General features: G+C 44.1%; 1 protein-coding gene across 1 annotated transcript in view; it reads left to right on the forward strand.

The window, feature by feature from the left end:
* The window catches only part of TM9SF3 (transmembrane 9 superfamily member 3), a 101,336-nt gene that overhangs the window by 22,900 nt on the left and 61,166 nt on the right, over positions 1–17,270 (forward strand). Inside the window, exons 2-3 of the mRNA XM_029059825.2 lie at positions 2,717–2,912; positions 16,617–16,739. Coding sequence (XP_028915658.1) covers positions 2,717–2,912; positions 16,617–16,739 — 319 coding nt within the window. The remainder of the gene's footprint in view (positions 1–2,716; positions 2,913–16,616; positions 16,740–17,270) is intronic.

A 17,270-nucleotide genomic window follows, 5' to 3' on the forward strand; every position in this document is an offset into this window, starting at 1 on the left:
AGATAGAGACAGTCCCTGCCGTTTGACGGGCTTACAGTCTAATTGGGGGAGACGGACAGACAAGAACGATGGCACTAAACAGCGTCGAGGGGAAGAACATCTCGTAAAAACCGATGGCAACTAAATAGAATCGAGGCGATGTACAATTCATTAACAAAATAAATAGGGTAACGAAAATATATACAGTTGAGCGGACGAGTACGGTGCTGTGGGGATGGGAAGGGAGAGGTGGAGGAGCAGAGGGAAAAGGGGAAAATGAGGCTTTAGCTGCGGAGAGGTAAAGGGGGGATGGCAGAGGGAGTAGAGGGGGAAGAGGAGCTCAGTCTGGGAACGCCTCTTGGAGGAGGTGATTTTTAAGTAAGGTTTTGAAGAGGGAAAGAGAATCAGTTTGGCGGAGGTGAGGAGGGAGGGCGTTCCGGGACCGCGGGAGGACGTGACCCGGGGGTCGACGGCGGGATAGGCGAGATCGAGGGACGGCGAGGAGGTGGGCGGCGGAGGAGCGGAGCGTGCGGGGTGGGCAGTAGAAAGAGAGAAGGGAGGAGAGGTAGGAAGGGGCAAGGTGATGGAGAGCCTTGAAGCCTAGAGTGAGGAGTTTTTGTTTGGAGCGGAGGTCGATAGGCAACCACTGGAGTTGTTTAAGCTCTTACTGTGTGCAGAGCACTGTACTGAGCCCTTGGGAGAGTAGAATACAACAGAGTTGGTAGACTTGTTCCCTGCCCACAATGAACTGAGAATCTAGAGTGGAGACAGACATTAATATAAATAAATTTTACAGATATTCAATTGTATTTATTGAGCGCTATGTGCAGAGCACTGTACTAAGCGCTTGGAATGGACAATTCGGCAACAGAGACAATCCCTCCCCAATGACGGGCTCACGATCTCATCGATGGGCTCACAGATGTGTACTTAAGTGCTGAGGGACTGAGCATGGGGTGAATAGCAAGTGCTTAATAATAATAATGGCATTTCTTAAGCGCTGCCTATGTCCCAAGCACTGTTCTAAGCACTGGAGTAAATACACGGTAATCAGGTTGTCCCACGTGGGGCTCACAGGCTTCATCCCCATTTTACAGCTGAGGTAACTGAGGCACAGAGAAATGAAGTGACTTGCCCAAAGTCACACAGCTGACAAGTGGCAGAGGCAGGATTAGAACCCATGACCTCCGACTCCCAAGCTCTTTCCACTAAGCCACGCTGCTCCAGTGGACACCGATCCAAGTGTATAGATGATGCGGCGGGAGAGGACGTTAGGGAAAAGAGGGCTTAATTACGGAAGGCCACCCGGAGGAGATGTTATTTTAGGAAGAGATTAAGACGATACAGTCTAAGAAGTTTGGACACAAGCCCTGTCCCACAAGAGTCTTTCAGTCTAAGAAGGAGGGAGAAACAGGTACCTTATCCCCATTTATAAAGATGAGAAAACAGAAACCCAGAGAAATTTAGTGACTTGTCCAAGGGTACACAATAGGCAAGTGGCAGAAGCATGATTAGACTCCTCATCTCCTTTCTCCCAGATGTGTGCCTTTTCCACTAGACCAAGCTGTCCCTTCCTCTTTTGGATGTGCCATTTTTAGAACTGGTCTGCATACTGGACTATCTTTTTCAACTGCCAGAGACTAGCCCCAAGCACTTAGTATTCATTCAGTCGTATTTATTGAGCGCTTATTATGTGCAGAGCACTATACTAAGCGCTAGGAATATACAATTCGGCAACAGAGATAATCCCTGCCCAATAACGGGCTCACAGTACTGCGCCGTGCAATAAATATGAATGAACGAATCTAATGACTTCTGACCCCATTGCCTCCTGGCTAGGCATCTGGCAGCAGGAGGGTACCACAGCCCCTCAAATCTACTTACTCCTGCTTTCAGGAGCATTTGGTTGTCTGAAATTTCTCTGCAGCCAATTGTCCTTTAAAATATGTTAGCAGTAAAAGCATTTGAATATGTGGAAAACCTGACTGAAATTCCAGGGGTGCGATAACTTCAACAGAAAATATAAACAAATATGTATTTAGGGGGTCAGATATATTTAAGAGGGAATTTGAGGGTGGGGATTGGAATCCTCCTCATTTCAGTTTGCCAGTGCCAATTTTGCTAATAATGAGCCCTCAATGCATCTGTCAGCGTTCAAGGAGAGTTATTTTATGGGCTTGCCAAATAAGCCAATTAGAGATTTTTGTTCAGTTGAATAAAGGACATTACAGTTTACATCTACTCATTGGAATTGCTGAACTATTCAAAATGTGTTTTTGATTTCTATTTCCTTCCCTCCATCTTTCCACTTTGGCAGGCTGGTAGAATTGCGGCTTTTTTAATGATTGCTATTATTGCTGTAGGTTACATTTCTCTGAACTCACCTTCTCTCATAACATTTATAATTTTCGAAAATACTGAGGAAACATTTTGGTGTATTGTAGTTGAAGTTTTAAACACACTGGGCCTTCTTTTTCCGGTGACCCTGGTAGTAGGTTAATAATTGTGGGAGGGGCATTAATTCGCTTAGACCACGAAGTGCATGGTGGCTATCCACCGAACACCCCTTTGAGGAGTTGAACAATAAATGTCCTTCCAGAGTACCTAATGTATTATTTCCAGGGAGTAAATGTTTTCCAAATAGCATATAGCTGTTCTTACCTAACATAAATAGCAAGTACTTTGACCTGAGTTCGGCTTTGGAGTTTTCACGTCTCCTAATGTGCTTTTTCCTTAGTACCTAGATAAAGAAGAAGTTGTTCTGTGGATGAATACCGTAGGACCATATCACAATCGCCAAGAAACATATAAATACTTCTCACTTCCCTTCTGTGTGGGATCCAAAAAAAGCATCAGCCATTACCATGAAACCCTGGGAGAAGCGCTTCAAGGAGTTGAATTGGAATTTAGTGGTCTGGACATTAAATTCAAAGGTAAGCACTTAAAGCTTTCACAATTCAAATTATTCATGCACGATGGTGCAAGAGCTCAGTGCCAGAGGAGGATGGTGATGGTAGCAAGAATTGATTGGGGGCAACGAGCTGACATGAAGAGGGCCTCTTGAGGAAGTCTTGAAAGCGGGGATCAGAAGCTTGGGTTGAATGTTGGAGGACATTGGAGACCTCAGAAGGACATACTTTTTTGAGGAGGGGGAGCAGTGAGCCCTAAAATGAGATCAGCAAGGGAGCTGCCATTATAGCACCAGTGCTAGATTAGAGGAGGGAGGAGGGGCTTTGGTAGATCACAGGCATGGAAGGACCTGTGAAATTGCAGGAAGGGAAAATGGTGGGATCTGGTGATGGATTGGAGGTGGGGAGTGAATGAGAGTGAGATGAGGTCAATAGGACTCCAAGGTTGAGAGAGGCTAGTGACAGAGATGACCAAAGGTTAGGGAGAGAGCTAGATTTAGGAAGGAAGATAAGGGTCTGGTTTCCAGAGTTCAATGTTTTTTTTACAAAGGATCATGACAATATCCCCAACGGGGAAGCTTATTAACTTCTGTATTCAAAGATATTATCTTTGTTTGGTTAATTAGACTTCCAAGTTATCTGGTTCTTTATTGGTTTGTGGGATTTTATTCATGATGTGGGAAATTCATATTCCTTTGAAGTTTATTCAAGGATTTGAACTTTCACTATCGTATTCTAAAATTGGTGAAATTATTCTTTGTCCGAGGATGCCTTGGCTAAAGGAAAAGCTTTGTTAATCTAGCGATTTAATAAATGCGTTTCTTTTTGTACCAAGCACCCCTGTAGTAAGTATTTTTTCTCCTTACCAAACACTCATCTGTCGCTTGATTCTCGTTTAGAGCCTGGGCCTTAAAGCCAGGAAGCTGAATTTGAGTCAGAACTGCTACTGACTTGTGTGATCTTAGTGTTGCACTTATTTTAGTTGTTTCAGTTTTACTCAGTAAAATAGTCTGCTTTATTTTACCTGAGTTGTAAGGATTAACAAGATCTCCTTATAAACACTCTGAAAGAAAGGTGGTGCACAAGTAGTGTGGCCTAGTGACCTGGATTCTAATCCGGCCTCCACCTCTTGTCAGCTGTGTGACCATTGGCAAGTCACTTAACTTGTCTGCCTCAGTCATCTAACCTGTAAAATGGGGATTAAAACTGTGAGCCCCATGTGGGGCGTGGATTGTGTCCAACATGATTAGCTTGTATCTACCCCGGTGCTTAGTACAGTGCCTGACATATGGTAAGCACTTTACAAATACCACTAAAAATTTGTACTTTTATGGTTGTCTCTAGTGTGGGCTCACCCATGTCACTCCTGCTTGACTGTGGGCAAATCACTTAAATTCTCAGTGGAAATTCTCTGTTCCCTCATCTGCAAAATGGGTATTCAGTACTTCTCCATCTTACTTAGATTGAGAGCCCCATGCGGGACCTGATTATCTTGTATATAGCCCAGTGCTTAGTACAGTGCTGTGCATAAGAGCTTAAATATTATTATTATTATTACTTGACAATTTTCCTGGCAGGGAACTGTATTTTCACAACAGTTTAATCAATCAGTGGTATTTATTGAGTGCCTATTGTGGCAAGAAGTACTGTACTCAGTGGTTAGGAGATCAGAGTGCAATAGAGTGGTAGACATGTTCCCTGCCCGCAAGGAGCTCACAGTCTATAGGGGGAGACAGACATTAAAATAATAGTAATTATGGTATTGGTTAAGCGCTTACTATGTTCCAGGCTCTGTACTAATAAATTAATGGGTAAGTATATAAGTGCTGTGAGCCTGAGGGAGGGGTGGATTTCAGTTGCTTAAAAGGTACAGATCCAAGTTTATAGGCAATGCAAAAGGGAGAGGGAGTAGGGGAAATGATAGCTTAATCAGGGAAGGGTTCTTGGAAGAGATATGATTTTAATATCAGTTCAGATGATTTAATTTTTTCCCTCCAAGTTATACCTTACTCTGTGAGTAAACTTGGTGCCCATACTAAACGTATAATCTTTATTTCAACTTCAAATTCTGTGGCCGGGACTGTGTCAGTGTTAAAAGTGCAGAGGTTTATTTGATGCATTTATGGTAAAAAGCTAAGAAATTTTATATTTGTCTAAGGGAAGATGTTAAACTTATATTAGTTCCTTTTTGAGATCAGTAACAGATAATATGCATTGGAGACCATCAGTAAATGACCCTGATCTGTGATCTGTGTTTCAGGAATTCAGTCTTTCATTCTCTTAATGTTAAACTCTGTATTGAGCTTTCTTTGTTTTGTGTGTGTGGTGCATCCTTTTCTCTAGAACATTTTCAAATGAAAAGTACACAAACATATTTGTAAAACCAAAGAAAGGCAGCATGAATACTGTTATTTTCCAGCCAAAATATGTTGGTCCAGAAAGATTGGATTTGTGGTTTATAGTGTTGTAAATCATTTTTAGAAGCAATAAGCTCATGGGTGAGTTTCGTTACAAACAATTGTTGAGTTTTTTGGGGTTTTTTGTTTAAAGCATTACAGCGCTTCTCTTCTGGCTTTCTCCAAGGAGCAGTAAATATAATCTTGTATCAGAAGTTTAAAGTGGAAATTACTACATTGCAAATTTGGCAAATCTTAGTCTTTTTCCTTTCTAGATTGAAAAACCATTTTGTATATAGTTAAATCTTATAGAATTTCTATAGCTTGATTGCATTCAGTTAAGGTGTTTAGATATTGCTCTTCAGTTTTTATGACTTTCTTTTTAAAAAAAGAGTAGGTCGTATAAGTTTATAGCAATTCCCTTTGCAACACAAACACAGAAGGTTCCATTGACAGAAAGGACCTATCCTTTTCTCTGATTAAGTGAAGTCAAAGTATGTTTTTATTGATTTACTGCTACAAGAAAGAAGTACATTTCCCCAGTGATCTCAATAGGTGAGAATAAAGATGGAATGAAAAACGTGAAGACACCTGCGTGATCTTAAGTGCTTTCAATCTTCAGATACCTCCTTTTTAATGGATGAAAATCAGTAAGCTGATTCTAGATCATAATGAAAATAAGCTTTTGACTAGGTGAGGCTAGTACCTAAACAAACATCAACTTGGATGGTGGGTGGGCAGATGGGGAAAGGGTCTCCTGGGATGGACATCCATTTCCTCAATTTCTTAATAATGTGATAAAAAAAAATATGAGTAGGTTGGATTATCCTGAAATCACTTTAAATTCAAACAAGAACCAGATTTGGGGTAAAAACTGGTCGAATTTGTTTGTCAGCTGACAGGCCTAGAGCATCTTTCATCCCTCTCTGTCTATATCTGGCTCTCCGCCTTATTTGCTTTTTACTCTCCTAACTTTTTCCATGAGTTCCCAGATTTTCAGATGTGCTTCAACTCCACTCTCGGTAGCTCAGATCCACTTTGCAGAGAACATTTATTGCTTAGTCCTCAATCAGTCAGTGGTACTGAGTTCTTACTATGTGCAGAACACTTTAGTAAATTATGGAAGAATACAGTACAACAGAGTTGGCAGACATACCCCCTGCCCACAATGAGTTTTCAGTGTACAGTCCTCATTTTTAACCAAGGCAGAAGTCCTGACATCCCACAAGTGCCCTTGGATGTTTTGCAGACCAACTTCCTTTTCAAATTCCTTGGCCCACCTCCCTTTTATTTAGGGACCTTCCTAATTCCTTTTGCAAAAATTCCCGAAATGCAAACACCATCCCTCCCCCCTTCCCATATAGGTGGTGTTATTACTGGTTTTAGACCATTGATCCACCCAGTCCCCTATTCGGTGTGACTTTGTCAGCAGGAACCATTTACAGGATATTGATCCAATTGTTTAGGAAGCACCATTTAACATCCCTGGTGATTCCCTCCAATAATCCAGTGCAAGTTGCTTACTCATTCATTTATCTAAATTCCTCCGAGCCCAGATGTTTGCACTTCTTTATGATATTGGTTTAGCTCTTACTATGTGTCATGCACTGTTTTAAGTTCTGGGTAGATATAAGTTAATTAGGCCAGATAGAGTCCCTGCCCTCTCACGATCTAAGTAGCAGGGAGAATAGTAAATGATCCCATAAGCCAATTACCCACTGTAGAAAAACGTTTTTTGGTGGTTTTTTTTGGTTAGTCTTGGACCACCACGCTCAAGCTTTAAAATGAGTTTCCTCTCATGCTCCCAACCCAGTGTTTGGGATTTGTGGACCAGCAATGTACAATCACCCTGTATATATCTGTAATTTATTTATTTATCTATTTATTTATATTAATGTCTACCCCCTCTAGACTGTGAGCTTGTTGTGTGCAGCAAATGGTTTGATGTTATATTGTACTCTCCCAAGTGCTTAGTACATTGCTTTGTGCACTGTAAGCGCTCAATAAATATGATTAATAATTGTAATAATAATAATGCTGTGTCTCTCCCCACCCCCACGCCCCCAGCTTGGGTCTCTTCAGTCGGTGGAGATCCAGCCCTGTCAGGCTGCCCTCATAAAGAAGCTTTTTTTGGTTGCCCTTCTGCACTTTTTTCCGGTCCTGTTACGCTCTTCCTAACGTGGATTCTAGAATCGCATGCAGTAGTTCCAGGTGTGGGGACACTAAGGCTTTATGGAGTGAGAAAACTCTGCTTTTGGTTTTGTTTTCCACCCCCTTCCTGCTAATTACCAGCACCTGGTCAGCCTTTATGGCTGTTGCTGCACGTTAGACTCCCGATTGAGGGGTCCGACTCACCCACAAGTAGTGATTGTTTGGTGTTCTTTTCTCCCCGACTTGCAGGGTTGGGTCTAGTTCCCTGCTGAAACAACATGGCGTCTTTGCTTTTTATGTTTTGTCTCCTTGGCTGTACCTCTTACCTTCCATTCAAATGGCCTCTCCTCTCCTCCCTCTGGCTGCTTCCTGCATGCTTGTGACTTAACTCTTAGTGAACCTGTTCCTAAAACAGTGCTGAGCCTCCTGTGGCCACGCTGTAAACGAGAAGTGGCGTGACTCAGTTGAAAGAGCCCGGGCTTAGCAGTCAAAGGTCATGGGTTCTAATCCCAGCTCCCCCAGCTGTCAGCTGGGTGACTTTGGGCAAGTCACATAACTTCTCGGGGCCTCAGTTTCCACATCTGTAAAATGGGGATTAAGATTGTGAGCCCCACGAGGAACAACTTGATGACCCTGTATCTCCCCCAGCGCTTAGAATGGTGCTCGGCACATAGTAAGTGCTAAACAGATACCGACATCATCATCATCATCCTCATAAATTTCCAGTGATCGGGTGGATGAGATGGAAGCTGTCAGTGTGTTGGATGATATTATGCCTGACGCTTATGAGAGTGAAAGCAGTAGGAAGATAACTGCTACCTGATGGGAGAAGCAGCATGGCTCAGTGGAAAGAGCCCAGGCATGGGAGTCAGAAGTCGTGGGTTCTAATCCTGGCTCTGCCACTTAGCTGTGTGACTTTGGGCAAGTCACTTAACTTCTCTGTGCCTCAGTTACCTCAGCTGTAAAATGGGGATTAAGACTGGGAGCCCCACGTGGGGCAACCTGCTTACCTTGTATCTCCCTCAGTGCTCAGAACAGTGCTTGGCACATAGTAAGCGCTTAATCAATACCATTATTAAGACTGTGAGCCCCACGTGGGACAACCTGATTACCCTGGATCTACCCCAGCGCTTAGAACAGTGCTCGGCACAAGGTAAGCGCTTAACAAATACCCAAAAAAAATTTTTTTGTATGAAACTCTCCCACTTCTTTAAACTGAGAGGATTGACTCTTAGTTTCTTTTGTTCTTTTCCATTTTCTCATTTATGTGCTACAGATTCATCCAAGCATTCAATTGTATTTATCAATTTGCAATCCAATTTTAATCCCCGTCTCAAAATTGAAATTTCTTGCTAATCATAACCATGTGCCATTAGTCTTTGGCACTGGCCTTGGCATATGGCTGAATCACAGCTCTGATTTGTTGGCAAAAGAAAGTTGTCAGTTCTCCACTTTAATTTATATGGAAATGCACGGAAACACTTAATTTTCAATTAGCTTAGTACCTTGAAAAAAATTCCCCCACCAAGGAGTGAGAAGGGGGTGTCATGGTAATATGAGCATTATCAGAATTTCCATGTCCAATCCACCCACTTTCATTCATTTTTAATTTGGCCTTTATTAGGTTAATATCAGTAGAAACTTTGTTGACTTTTTCTTAACCTGGAAGTCACGAAAATCAGTAGGAGTTTAGAAGAGATTGGTCATCTTCATATGTTTTGGATGACTGCCTCCATTATTTGAAGCAAATTCTGTCATATTGTGTTCCTTAAAACAAAATGTACATTCTGTCTTTTGGTGCTTATTACTGTGCTCCATGTCAAACATTATTCTAAACTCTGGAGTAGATAGAAGGTAATCATGTTGGATAGTCCTTGTCTCCCATGGGGCTCATCATCTAAATTTTGCTTTCTAAATTAGCAAATCCTCCCCCCATGGCACCATCTCTCTTTATCAAACCACATTACAGTGCTTAATTTGTAATGAGACTGAAGCCACTGTGAGGTTTTGACATCTAAATTCCTAGTGACACTGAACGAGCAGTGACATTTTCATTCAGTCGTATTGAGCGCTTACTATGTGCAGAGCACTGTACTAAGTGCTTGGAATGTACAATCCAGCAACAGATAGAGACAATCCCTGCCCGACAGCAGGCTCACGGTCTAAACGGAGGAGACAGACAACAGATCAGACCTGTGACAACAACACTGCCTAACATTGTCATTGCAAGTTATTTGAAAAAACAGCCTACCGGTGCCATCCTATCACACGTATTTCCCTTTAAAAATCGAAAACACAGATTTTATTTTTACTTGATAACTTGAAATGACAGACTTGGAATTTCCAAGTTGACCGCCCTTTCCAGATTAAGCAGTGTTTTCCCACGATCCAGTAGGATGGCCCGTGTTCACCAGAACACCTACACAGCACTCAATAATCATTGGTATTTATGGGGTGTTTACTGGGTGGAGAACACTGTAGTTAAGGTTTGGCAGAGTAATAATAATACAATAGAGTTCGTAGATATGATCCCTGCCAACAAGGAGCTTGCAATCTATAGAAGGAGACAGACATTAAATTACAGAGAGGAGAAATGGCAGCCTAAGGATATGTATGTGTGGGGTTGAGAGTGGGATGGATATCAAGTGCTTAATGGATACAGATCCGAGTGCTTAGGCGATGCAGGGAGAGCAAAATGAGGGCCTAGAGAAGGCCTCTTGGAGGAGATGTGATTTTAATAGGGTTTTGAAGGAGGGGAAAATGGTAATAATAATAATAATAATGTTGGTATTTGTTAAACGCCTACTATGTGCAGAACACTGTTCTAAGCACTGGGGTTGATATAGGGTAATCATGTTGCCCCACATGAGGCTCACAGTCTTAATCCCCATTTTACAGATGAGGTAACTGAGACACAAAGAAGTTGTGACTTGTCCACAGTCATACAGCAGACGAGTGGCAGAGTCAGGATTCAAACCCATGACCTCTGACTCCCAAGCCCGGGCTCTTTCCACTGAGCCACGCTGCTTCTCTGTTGGATGTGAAGGAGAGGGATTTCCAGGCCAGAGGGAGGACAAGGGGTTGGTGGCAAGATGGACTAGATGGAGAGTACAGATAGTAGGTTGGGGTTGAAGGAATAAAGTGTGGAGATACGTGGTATGAGTCCAGTGAGGTAAGGTAGGAACGGGAGAGCTGATTGAATTCATTCATTCATTCAATAGTATTTATTGAGCGCTTACTATGTGCAGAGCACTGTACTAAGCGCTTGGGATGAACAAGTCGGCAACAGATAGAGACAGTCCCTGCCGTTTAACGGGCTTACAGTCTAATCGGGGGAGACGGACAGATGGGATATGGAAGTGGAGGGACAACCTTAGGATGGTATTGAGGCGTGGGGAACTATGGACTGAAAAGAAGTTTTTTCAGGGAAATGATCTAGGCATTTATTCATTCAGTCGTATTTATAGAGCGCTTACTATATGCAGAGCACTGTACTATGTGCTTGGAATGTACAATTTGGCAACAGATAGAGACAATCCATGCCCAACAACGGGTTCACAGTCTAAATGGGGGAGACGGATAACAAAACAGTCAAGTGAAATGTGGAGGGCAGATGGCAGAGCCAGCAGGCAGGGAGTTGTGAGGAGGCCGATGCAGTAATCAAGGCGGGATTGGAGGGGTGCTTGGATTGGTGTAGTTGCAGTTTGGATGGAGAGGAAAAGTCGATTCTAGAGATGCGAAGGTAGAACCGACAAGCTTTGTTGCCAGATTGAATATGTGGGTTGAATGAGAGGGTCGAATCGAAGATAACGCCAAGGTCGTGAGCTTGTGAGATGGAGGATGGTGGTATTGTCTACAATGATAGGAAAGTTAGGGGAGGGCAGGTGAGTTCTGTTGAATCATAATAATAATAATTGTGGTGTTTAAGAGCTTTATGCCAAGCAATGTACTAAACGGTGGGTTAGGTACAAGATAATCAGGTCCCACACGGGGTTCACAGTCTAAGTAGAGGGAGTACGGGTGTGGAATCCCCATTTTGTAGTTGAGGGAACTGAGGCACAGAGAGTTGAAGTGACATGTCCAAGGTTACCCATCAGGCCATGGTTAGAATCCAGGTCGTCTGACTCCCAGGCCACCAGCCCACGCTGCTTCTCTAAAGTAGCCAAAACTCTGTCTTCTCCCCCCAACCATTTCTGCAAAAGATTTTGCTTTTCAAATATGCCTACGCACCCCACAGATCACTGTCTCTGTTACAAAGCCACATTCCAGAAGGATGCCCTCCAAACACATCCCAGGCGTGCAGTCCACTCCGTCTCCCTTCATCATCAGTATTTGAGTACTGGTTGTGGGTTAATACACTGTTCTAGACAGTTCCCGCTCTCAAATTATAATCTAAAAGAGGACTCTGACCCAAATTATATGCAGTAGGAATAGGAACGAGAGTGAAAGTACCAATGCAACTAAGAAACATCAGGCAAAAACTGATTAAATAAGTATATTCCGATCTGGTCCCATAGCCCTTACCCCATGCCAGGCTTCCTTATTCCTAGTGCTGTTGCAGCAGCAGTGTGTGTTGTTCGTCATCATCATATTATGGTATTTGTTGAGCGCTTCTATGTGCCAGGCACTGAACTAAACACGGGTGGATACAAGCAAATCAGGTCGATCACAGTCCCTGTTCCACGTGGGTCTCACCGTCTCAATTCCCATTTTCCAGATGAAGTAACTGAGGCCCAGAGAAGCGAAGCGACTTGCCCAAGGTCACACAGCAGACAAGTGGCGGAGCCAGGGTTAGAACCCATGACCTTGCGACTCCCAGGCCAGTGCTCGATCCACTACGCCATGCTTCCGCTCCTAGGCGTCGTCCAAGGCTGATGCCCGAAATTCACCTTCTTGCTCTCTGGCATGCAGGGGCCAATCTTTATGTGAGCAGCTCTGGAAGAGTTGAGAAGCAGCGTGGCTCAATGGAAAGAGCACGGTCTTAGGAGCCAGAGGTCATGGGTTCTAATCCCGGCTTCGCCACCTGTCAGCTGTGTGACTTTGGGGCAAGTCACTTCACTTCTCGGTGCTTCAGTGACCTCATCTGGAAAATGGGGATTGAGACTGTGAGCCTCACGTGGGACAATCTGATTACCGTGTATCTACCCCCGCACTTAGGAAAGTGCTTGGCACATAGTAAGCGCTTAACAAATTCATTCAATAGTATTTATTGAGCGCTTACTATGTGCAGAGCACTGTACTAAGCACTTGGAATGGACAATTTGGCAACAGAGACAATCCCTGCCCAGTGATGGGCTTAAAGTCTAATCGGGGGAGACAGACAAAAACAAGACAACATAATCACGGTAAATAGAATCGAGGGGATGTACACCTCATTAACAAAATAAATAGGGTAATAAAAAATATATACTAATGAGCACAGTGCTGAGGGGAGGGGAAGGAGGAGGGGGAGGAGCAGAGGGAAAGGGGGCTTAGCTGAAGGGAGGTAGGGGGGGAAGGGAGAGGGAGCAGAAGGCAGGGGGGAGCAGAGAGGGAAAAGGGGAAACTCAGTCTGGGAAGGCCTCTTGGAAGGGATGAGCTCTCAGTAGGGCTTTGAAGAGGGGAAGAGAGTTTGGCGGAGGTGAGGAGGGAAGGCGTTCCAGGACAGCGGGAGGACGTGGGCCAGGGGTCGACGGCGGGATAGGCATGAACGGGTGACGGTGAGGAGGTGAGTGTCAGAGGATTATTATTATTATTATTGAGCTCAGCCAGGGCCCAAAATGCGCTTTGGTGGGGAAGTGTGGCTGCTTAGAAGAGTGAGGGTAGCAGAGTCTGTTAGGGCCTTAATGACTTTCCCAAAGGTCACTGAGCAGAAAGGCTGGGAGAAGTGGAGTGTGAGCAGAATAGAGCACAGCCGCCCACTAGCTCCTGCGGGTAGGGGAGAAGGAGGCAGCCTCCACGGGTCCTAATGGGAATGCACAGAAACAGGAGGAACTGGTTGAACAGTGTTCAGTGAGCATTTCTGATCAGTGGAGGCTAAAAAGATCCACTTCTGCCTGAGCCAATGGCGTTGGCTTTGTTGTTGAGCCTTTGTGTGACCCTTCGGGGGATATTCCCTTTAGCAGAGAACAGCGGGTCATGCAGATCCGATAGGAGAGTCATGCTGCTTTAGGTCTCTCAGAGATATTTGGCGAGGTTGTTCAGACCCTGTTTTACTGACCCAAGGAGAGAAAAGTGGGAAGCAGCGAGGCACAGTGGAAGGAAGGTGGGCCTGGGAGTCAGGAGACTTAAGTCCTATTTCTGGGTCTGCCATTTGTCTGCTGTGTGAGCTTGGGCAAGTCACTTTTCTCTGCTTCATCTGAAAAATGGGGATTAAAACTACGAGTCCCGTGTGGGACACGGACTGTCCGACCTGATCAGCTTGACTCTACCCCAGTGTTTAATACAGTGCCCGGCACGTAGTAAACATATAATGAATACTATTAAAAAACTGGGGAGAGTACAGGCTAGCATTGGGGGGGGGGGGAATGGGGAGGATGAAGAGAATGAATGGGAATGTTGTGCTTTTTGTCCTGCTCAAGAGGAAAGGAAGAGGCCCCGGAATAGTCAGGGGGAGCATAACTTTCCAGTGTGGACCCGGAGAAAGGCATCCTTCCTGTCTCACAAGCCTTTTACCTTGGCGTTATTCATGACTCCTCATGCCACCCAGATATTCATTCGGTAGTATTTATTGAGCACTCCCTACGTGCAGAGCACTATACCAAGCGCTTGGAATGTACAATTTGGCAACAGAGACAATCCCTGCCCAATGACGGGCTCACAGACTAATTTGCCACTGTCAGTCCAGCTCTACCCCGTTCTAAACGTGTTTGGAAAATAAGAGTTACGGCAGAATCAAACGGTATTTATTGAGCGCTTACAGTGTGAATTGCCTTGTACTAAGCACTTGGGAGAGCACAATAAAACAGAGTCGGTAGATGCTTTTTCAATCCATCACTAAATCCTGTCAGTTTAACCTTCACAACATTGTGAACATCCACCCTTCCTCTCCATCCAAACTGCTATGACCTTAAGCTAAGCACTTAGCCTAGCCCGCTTTGAATACTGTATCAGCCTTCTTGCTGATTTCTGCCTTCTCCCCACTCCAGGCTGTACTTCACTCTGCTTCCCATATCATTTTTGTACAAAAAACATCCAGTCCACGTTTCCCCACTCCTCAGGAATCTCTGGTGGTTGCCCATCCACCTCCACGTCAAACAAACTCCTTACCGTCTGCTTTAAAACACTCTATCACCTTCCTTCCTCCTACCTCACCTCATTGCTCTTCTATTACAATCCAGCCTGAACACTTCACTTCTGAAATACTGACCAACTCACTATACCTCGGGCTCGTCCATCTCTTCGCTGACCTCTCGCTCACGTCCTGCCTCTGGCCTGGAATGCCCTCCCTCTTCATATTCATTCATTCATTCAATAGTATTTATTGAATGCTTACTATGTGCGGAGCACTGTATTAAGCGCTTGGAATGTACAAATCGGCAACAGATAGAGACAGTCCCTGCCCATTCACGGGCTTACAGTCTAATCGGGCGAGACAGACAAAAGCAATAGCAATAAATAGAATCAAGGTGATGTGCATCATATCCAGCAGACAGGTTCTCCATTTTCAAAGCCTTATTGAAGGCACATCTCCAGGAGGCCTTCTGCCTAAACCCTCATTTCTTCTTTTTCCCCACTCCCTTCTGTGTTGCCCCGATTTGCTCCCTTTATTCACCCTTCCCTAAGCCCCGCAGTATTTATGTACAAATCCCTAATGTATTCATTTATATTAATGTCTGTCTCCTCTAATAATAATTATGGTATTGGTTAAGCACTTCTTATGTTCCAAACACTGTTCTAAGCACTGGGGTAGATTCAAGTTAGTTTGGACACAGTCTTTGTCCCACATAGGGCTCACAGTCTTAATCCCCACTTTATAGATGAGGGAACTGAGGTCCAGAGAAGTGATGTGCCCAAGGTCACACAGCAGACGTGATGGAGCCAGAATTAGAACCCATGACCTTCTGACTCCCAGGCCTGTGTTCTATCCACTGTTGTGGACAGCGAATGTGTCTGCCAACTCTGTTATATGGTACTCAGAACAGTGCTCTGCACACAGTAAGCGCTCAGTAAATACGACTGATTGCACAGGCTGTATTGGCCATGGCATTGGTTACAGCTATTGGTTAGAGAAGCAGCATGGCCAAGTGGCTAGAGCATGGGCCTGGATTTCCTAAGGACCTGGCTTCTAATCCTGGCTTCATCACTTGTCTGCTGTGTGACCTTGGGCAAGTCACTTCACTTCTGTGGACCTCAGTTCCCTCATCTGTGAAATGGGGAATAAGACTTCAGACAATGAGCCCTCTGTGGGACGAGGACTGTGTCCGAACCGATTATCTTTTATCTACCCCGGCGCTTAGAACAGTGCCTGGCACATAGTAAGCACTTAACAAGTACCATAATTATTAGAGAAGCAGCGTGGCTCAGTGGAAAGAGCGCGGGCTTGGGAGTCATAGGTCACGGGTTCTAATTCCGGCTCCGCCGCTAGTCAGCTGTGTGACCTTGGGCAAGTCACTTAACTTCTCTGTGCCCAGTTACCTCATCTGTCAAATGGGGATTAAAAAACTGTGAGCCCCACGTGGGACAGCCTGATCACCTTGTATCCCCCCAGCGCTTAGAACAGTGCTTTGCACATAGTAAGCACTTAACAAATACCATAATTTATTATATTATTTTTAGAATTATGATTAGCAAGGAATACTGCAGGGGTCATGTTTCCATTCTGACTTGCCATCCCCCTTCTGCCTGGCTGAGGTTCCATTGTGAGCAGCAGTGCCCATGTGCACAAATGTACGGAAAGAGGCATGGTTGACCCTAGCAAACAAGTCGGACTCACTTGCGAAGACCTAAGGATAATTTTTTCTCTCAGTTTCCTGTTCTGAGAACGTTCTTTAGGAATCGGGCTGCATTTTAAACTACCGTCTTGTGGAATTTTCATAAATGTTGGATTAGAACAAAGAAAGAGGAATAACTGCCTTTAATAACATCTTGTTTACCATCGTAGGAGGTTTTAGTTTGGGAGCCGTGTGTTTTTCATGTGATAATTATTATAGCCAGTAGAACTCACGCTAATGGACTAATGAGTACATTTTAATTTACACAGATGACGTGATGCAGACCACTTATTGTGAAATTGACTTAGACAAAGCAAAGAGAGATGCATTTGTATATGCAATCAAGAATCATTATTGGTATCAGATGTATATCGATGACCTACCAATATGGGGTAAGTAATATGCGGTTTATATTTTCAAGTTCAGAATATTTGCAGCAGCCAGCCATATATTGAATGTATTTGCATTTAAGTGGGTGTTGCGTTGGTGATTTTGTTACCGATATGCTTCTCGGTTATCCAGAAAAGGGTGCCGTGTCTTTTGGTCTGCTTGCCAGGTATGTAATAATGTTTGTAATTTTAATACCAGTTATTACCAGTCCCTATTTTGGACTTCATGAGGGTTGGTAGCTTATAGCCTCTCTCCTCCTAGAGATGGCTAACTATAAAAAAAGTTCCTTGAAGGACCATTTGGTTCAGTTGGGTAGCCATATGGCCTAGTAGAAAGAGGCCAGGCCTGGGAGTCGGAGGACCTGGATTCTAATCCCGGATCTGCTGTGTGATTTTGGGCAAGTCACTTCACTTCTCTGTGCCTCAGTTCCCTCACCTGCAAAATGGGGATTCATTTCCTATGCTCCCTCCCACCTGGAATGGGAGCCCCATGTGAGACCTGATTATCTCGTATTTACTCCAGTACTTAGTACA

The sequence above is a fragment of the Ornithorhynchus anatinus genome, chromosome 3 (genome assembly GCF_004115215.2).
Source record: "Ornithorhynchus anatinus isolate Pmale09 chromosome 3, mOrnAna1.pri.v4, whole genome shotgun sequence".
Lineage (NCBI taxonomy): Eukaryota > Metazoa > Chordata > Mammalia > Monotremata > Ornithorhynchidae > Ornithorhynchus > Ornithorhynchus anatinus.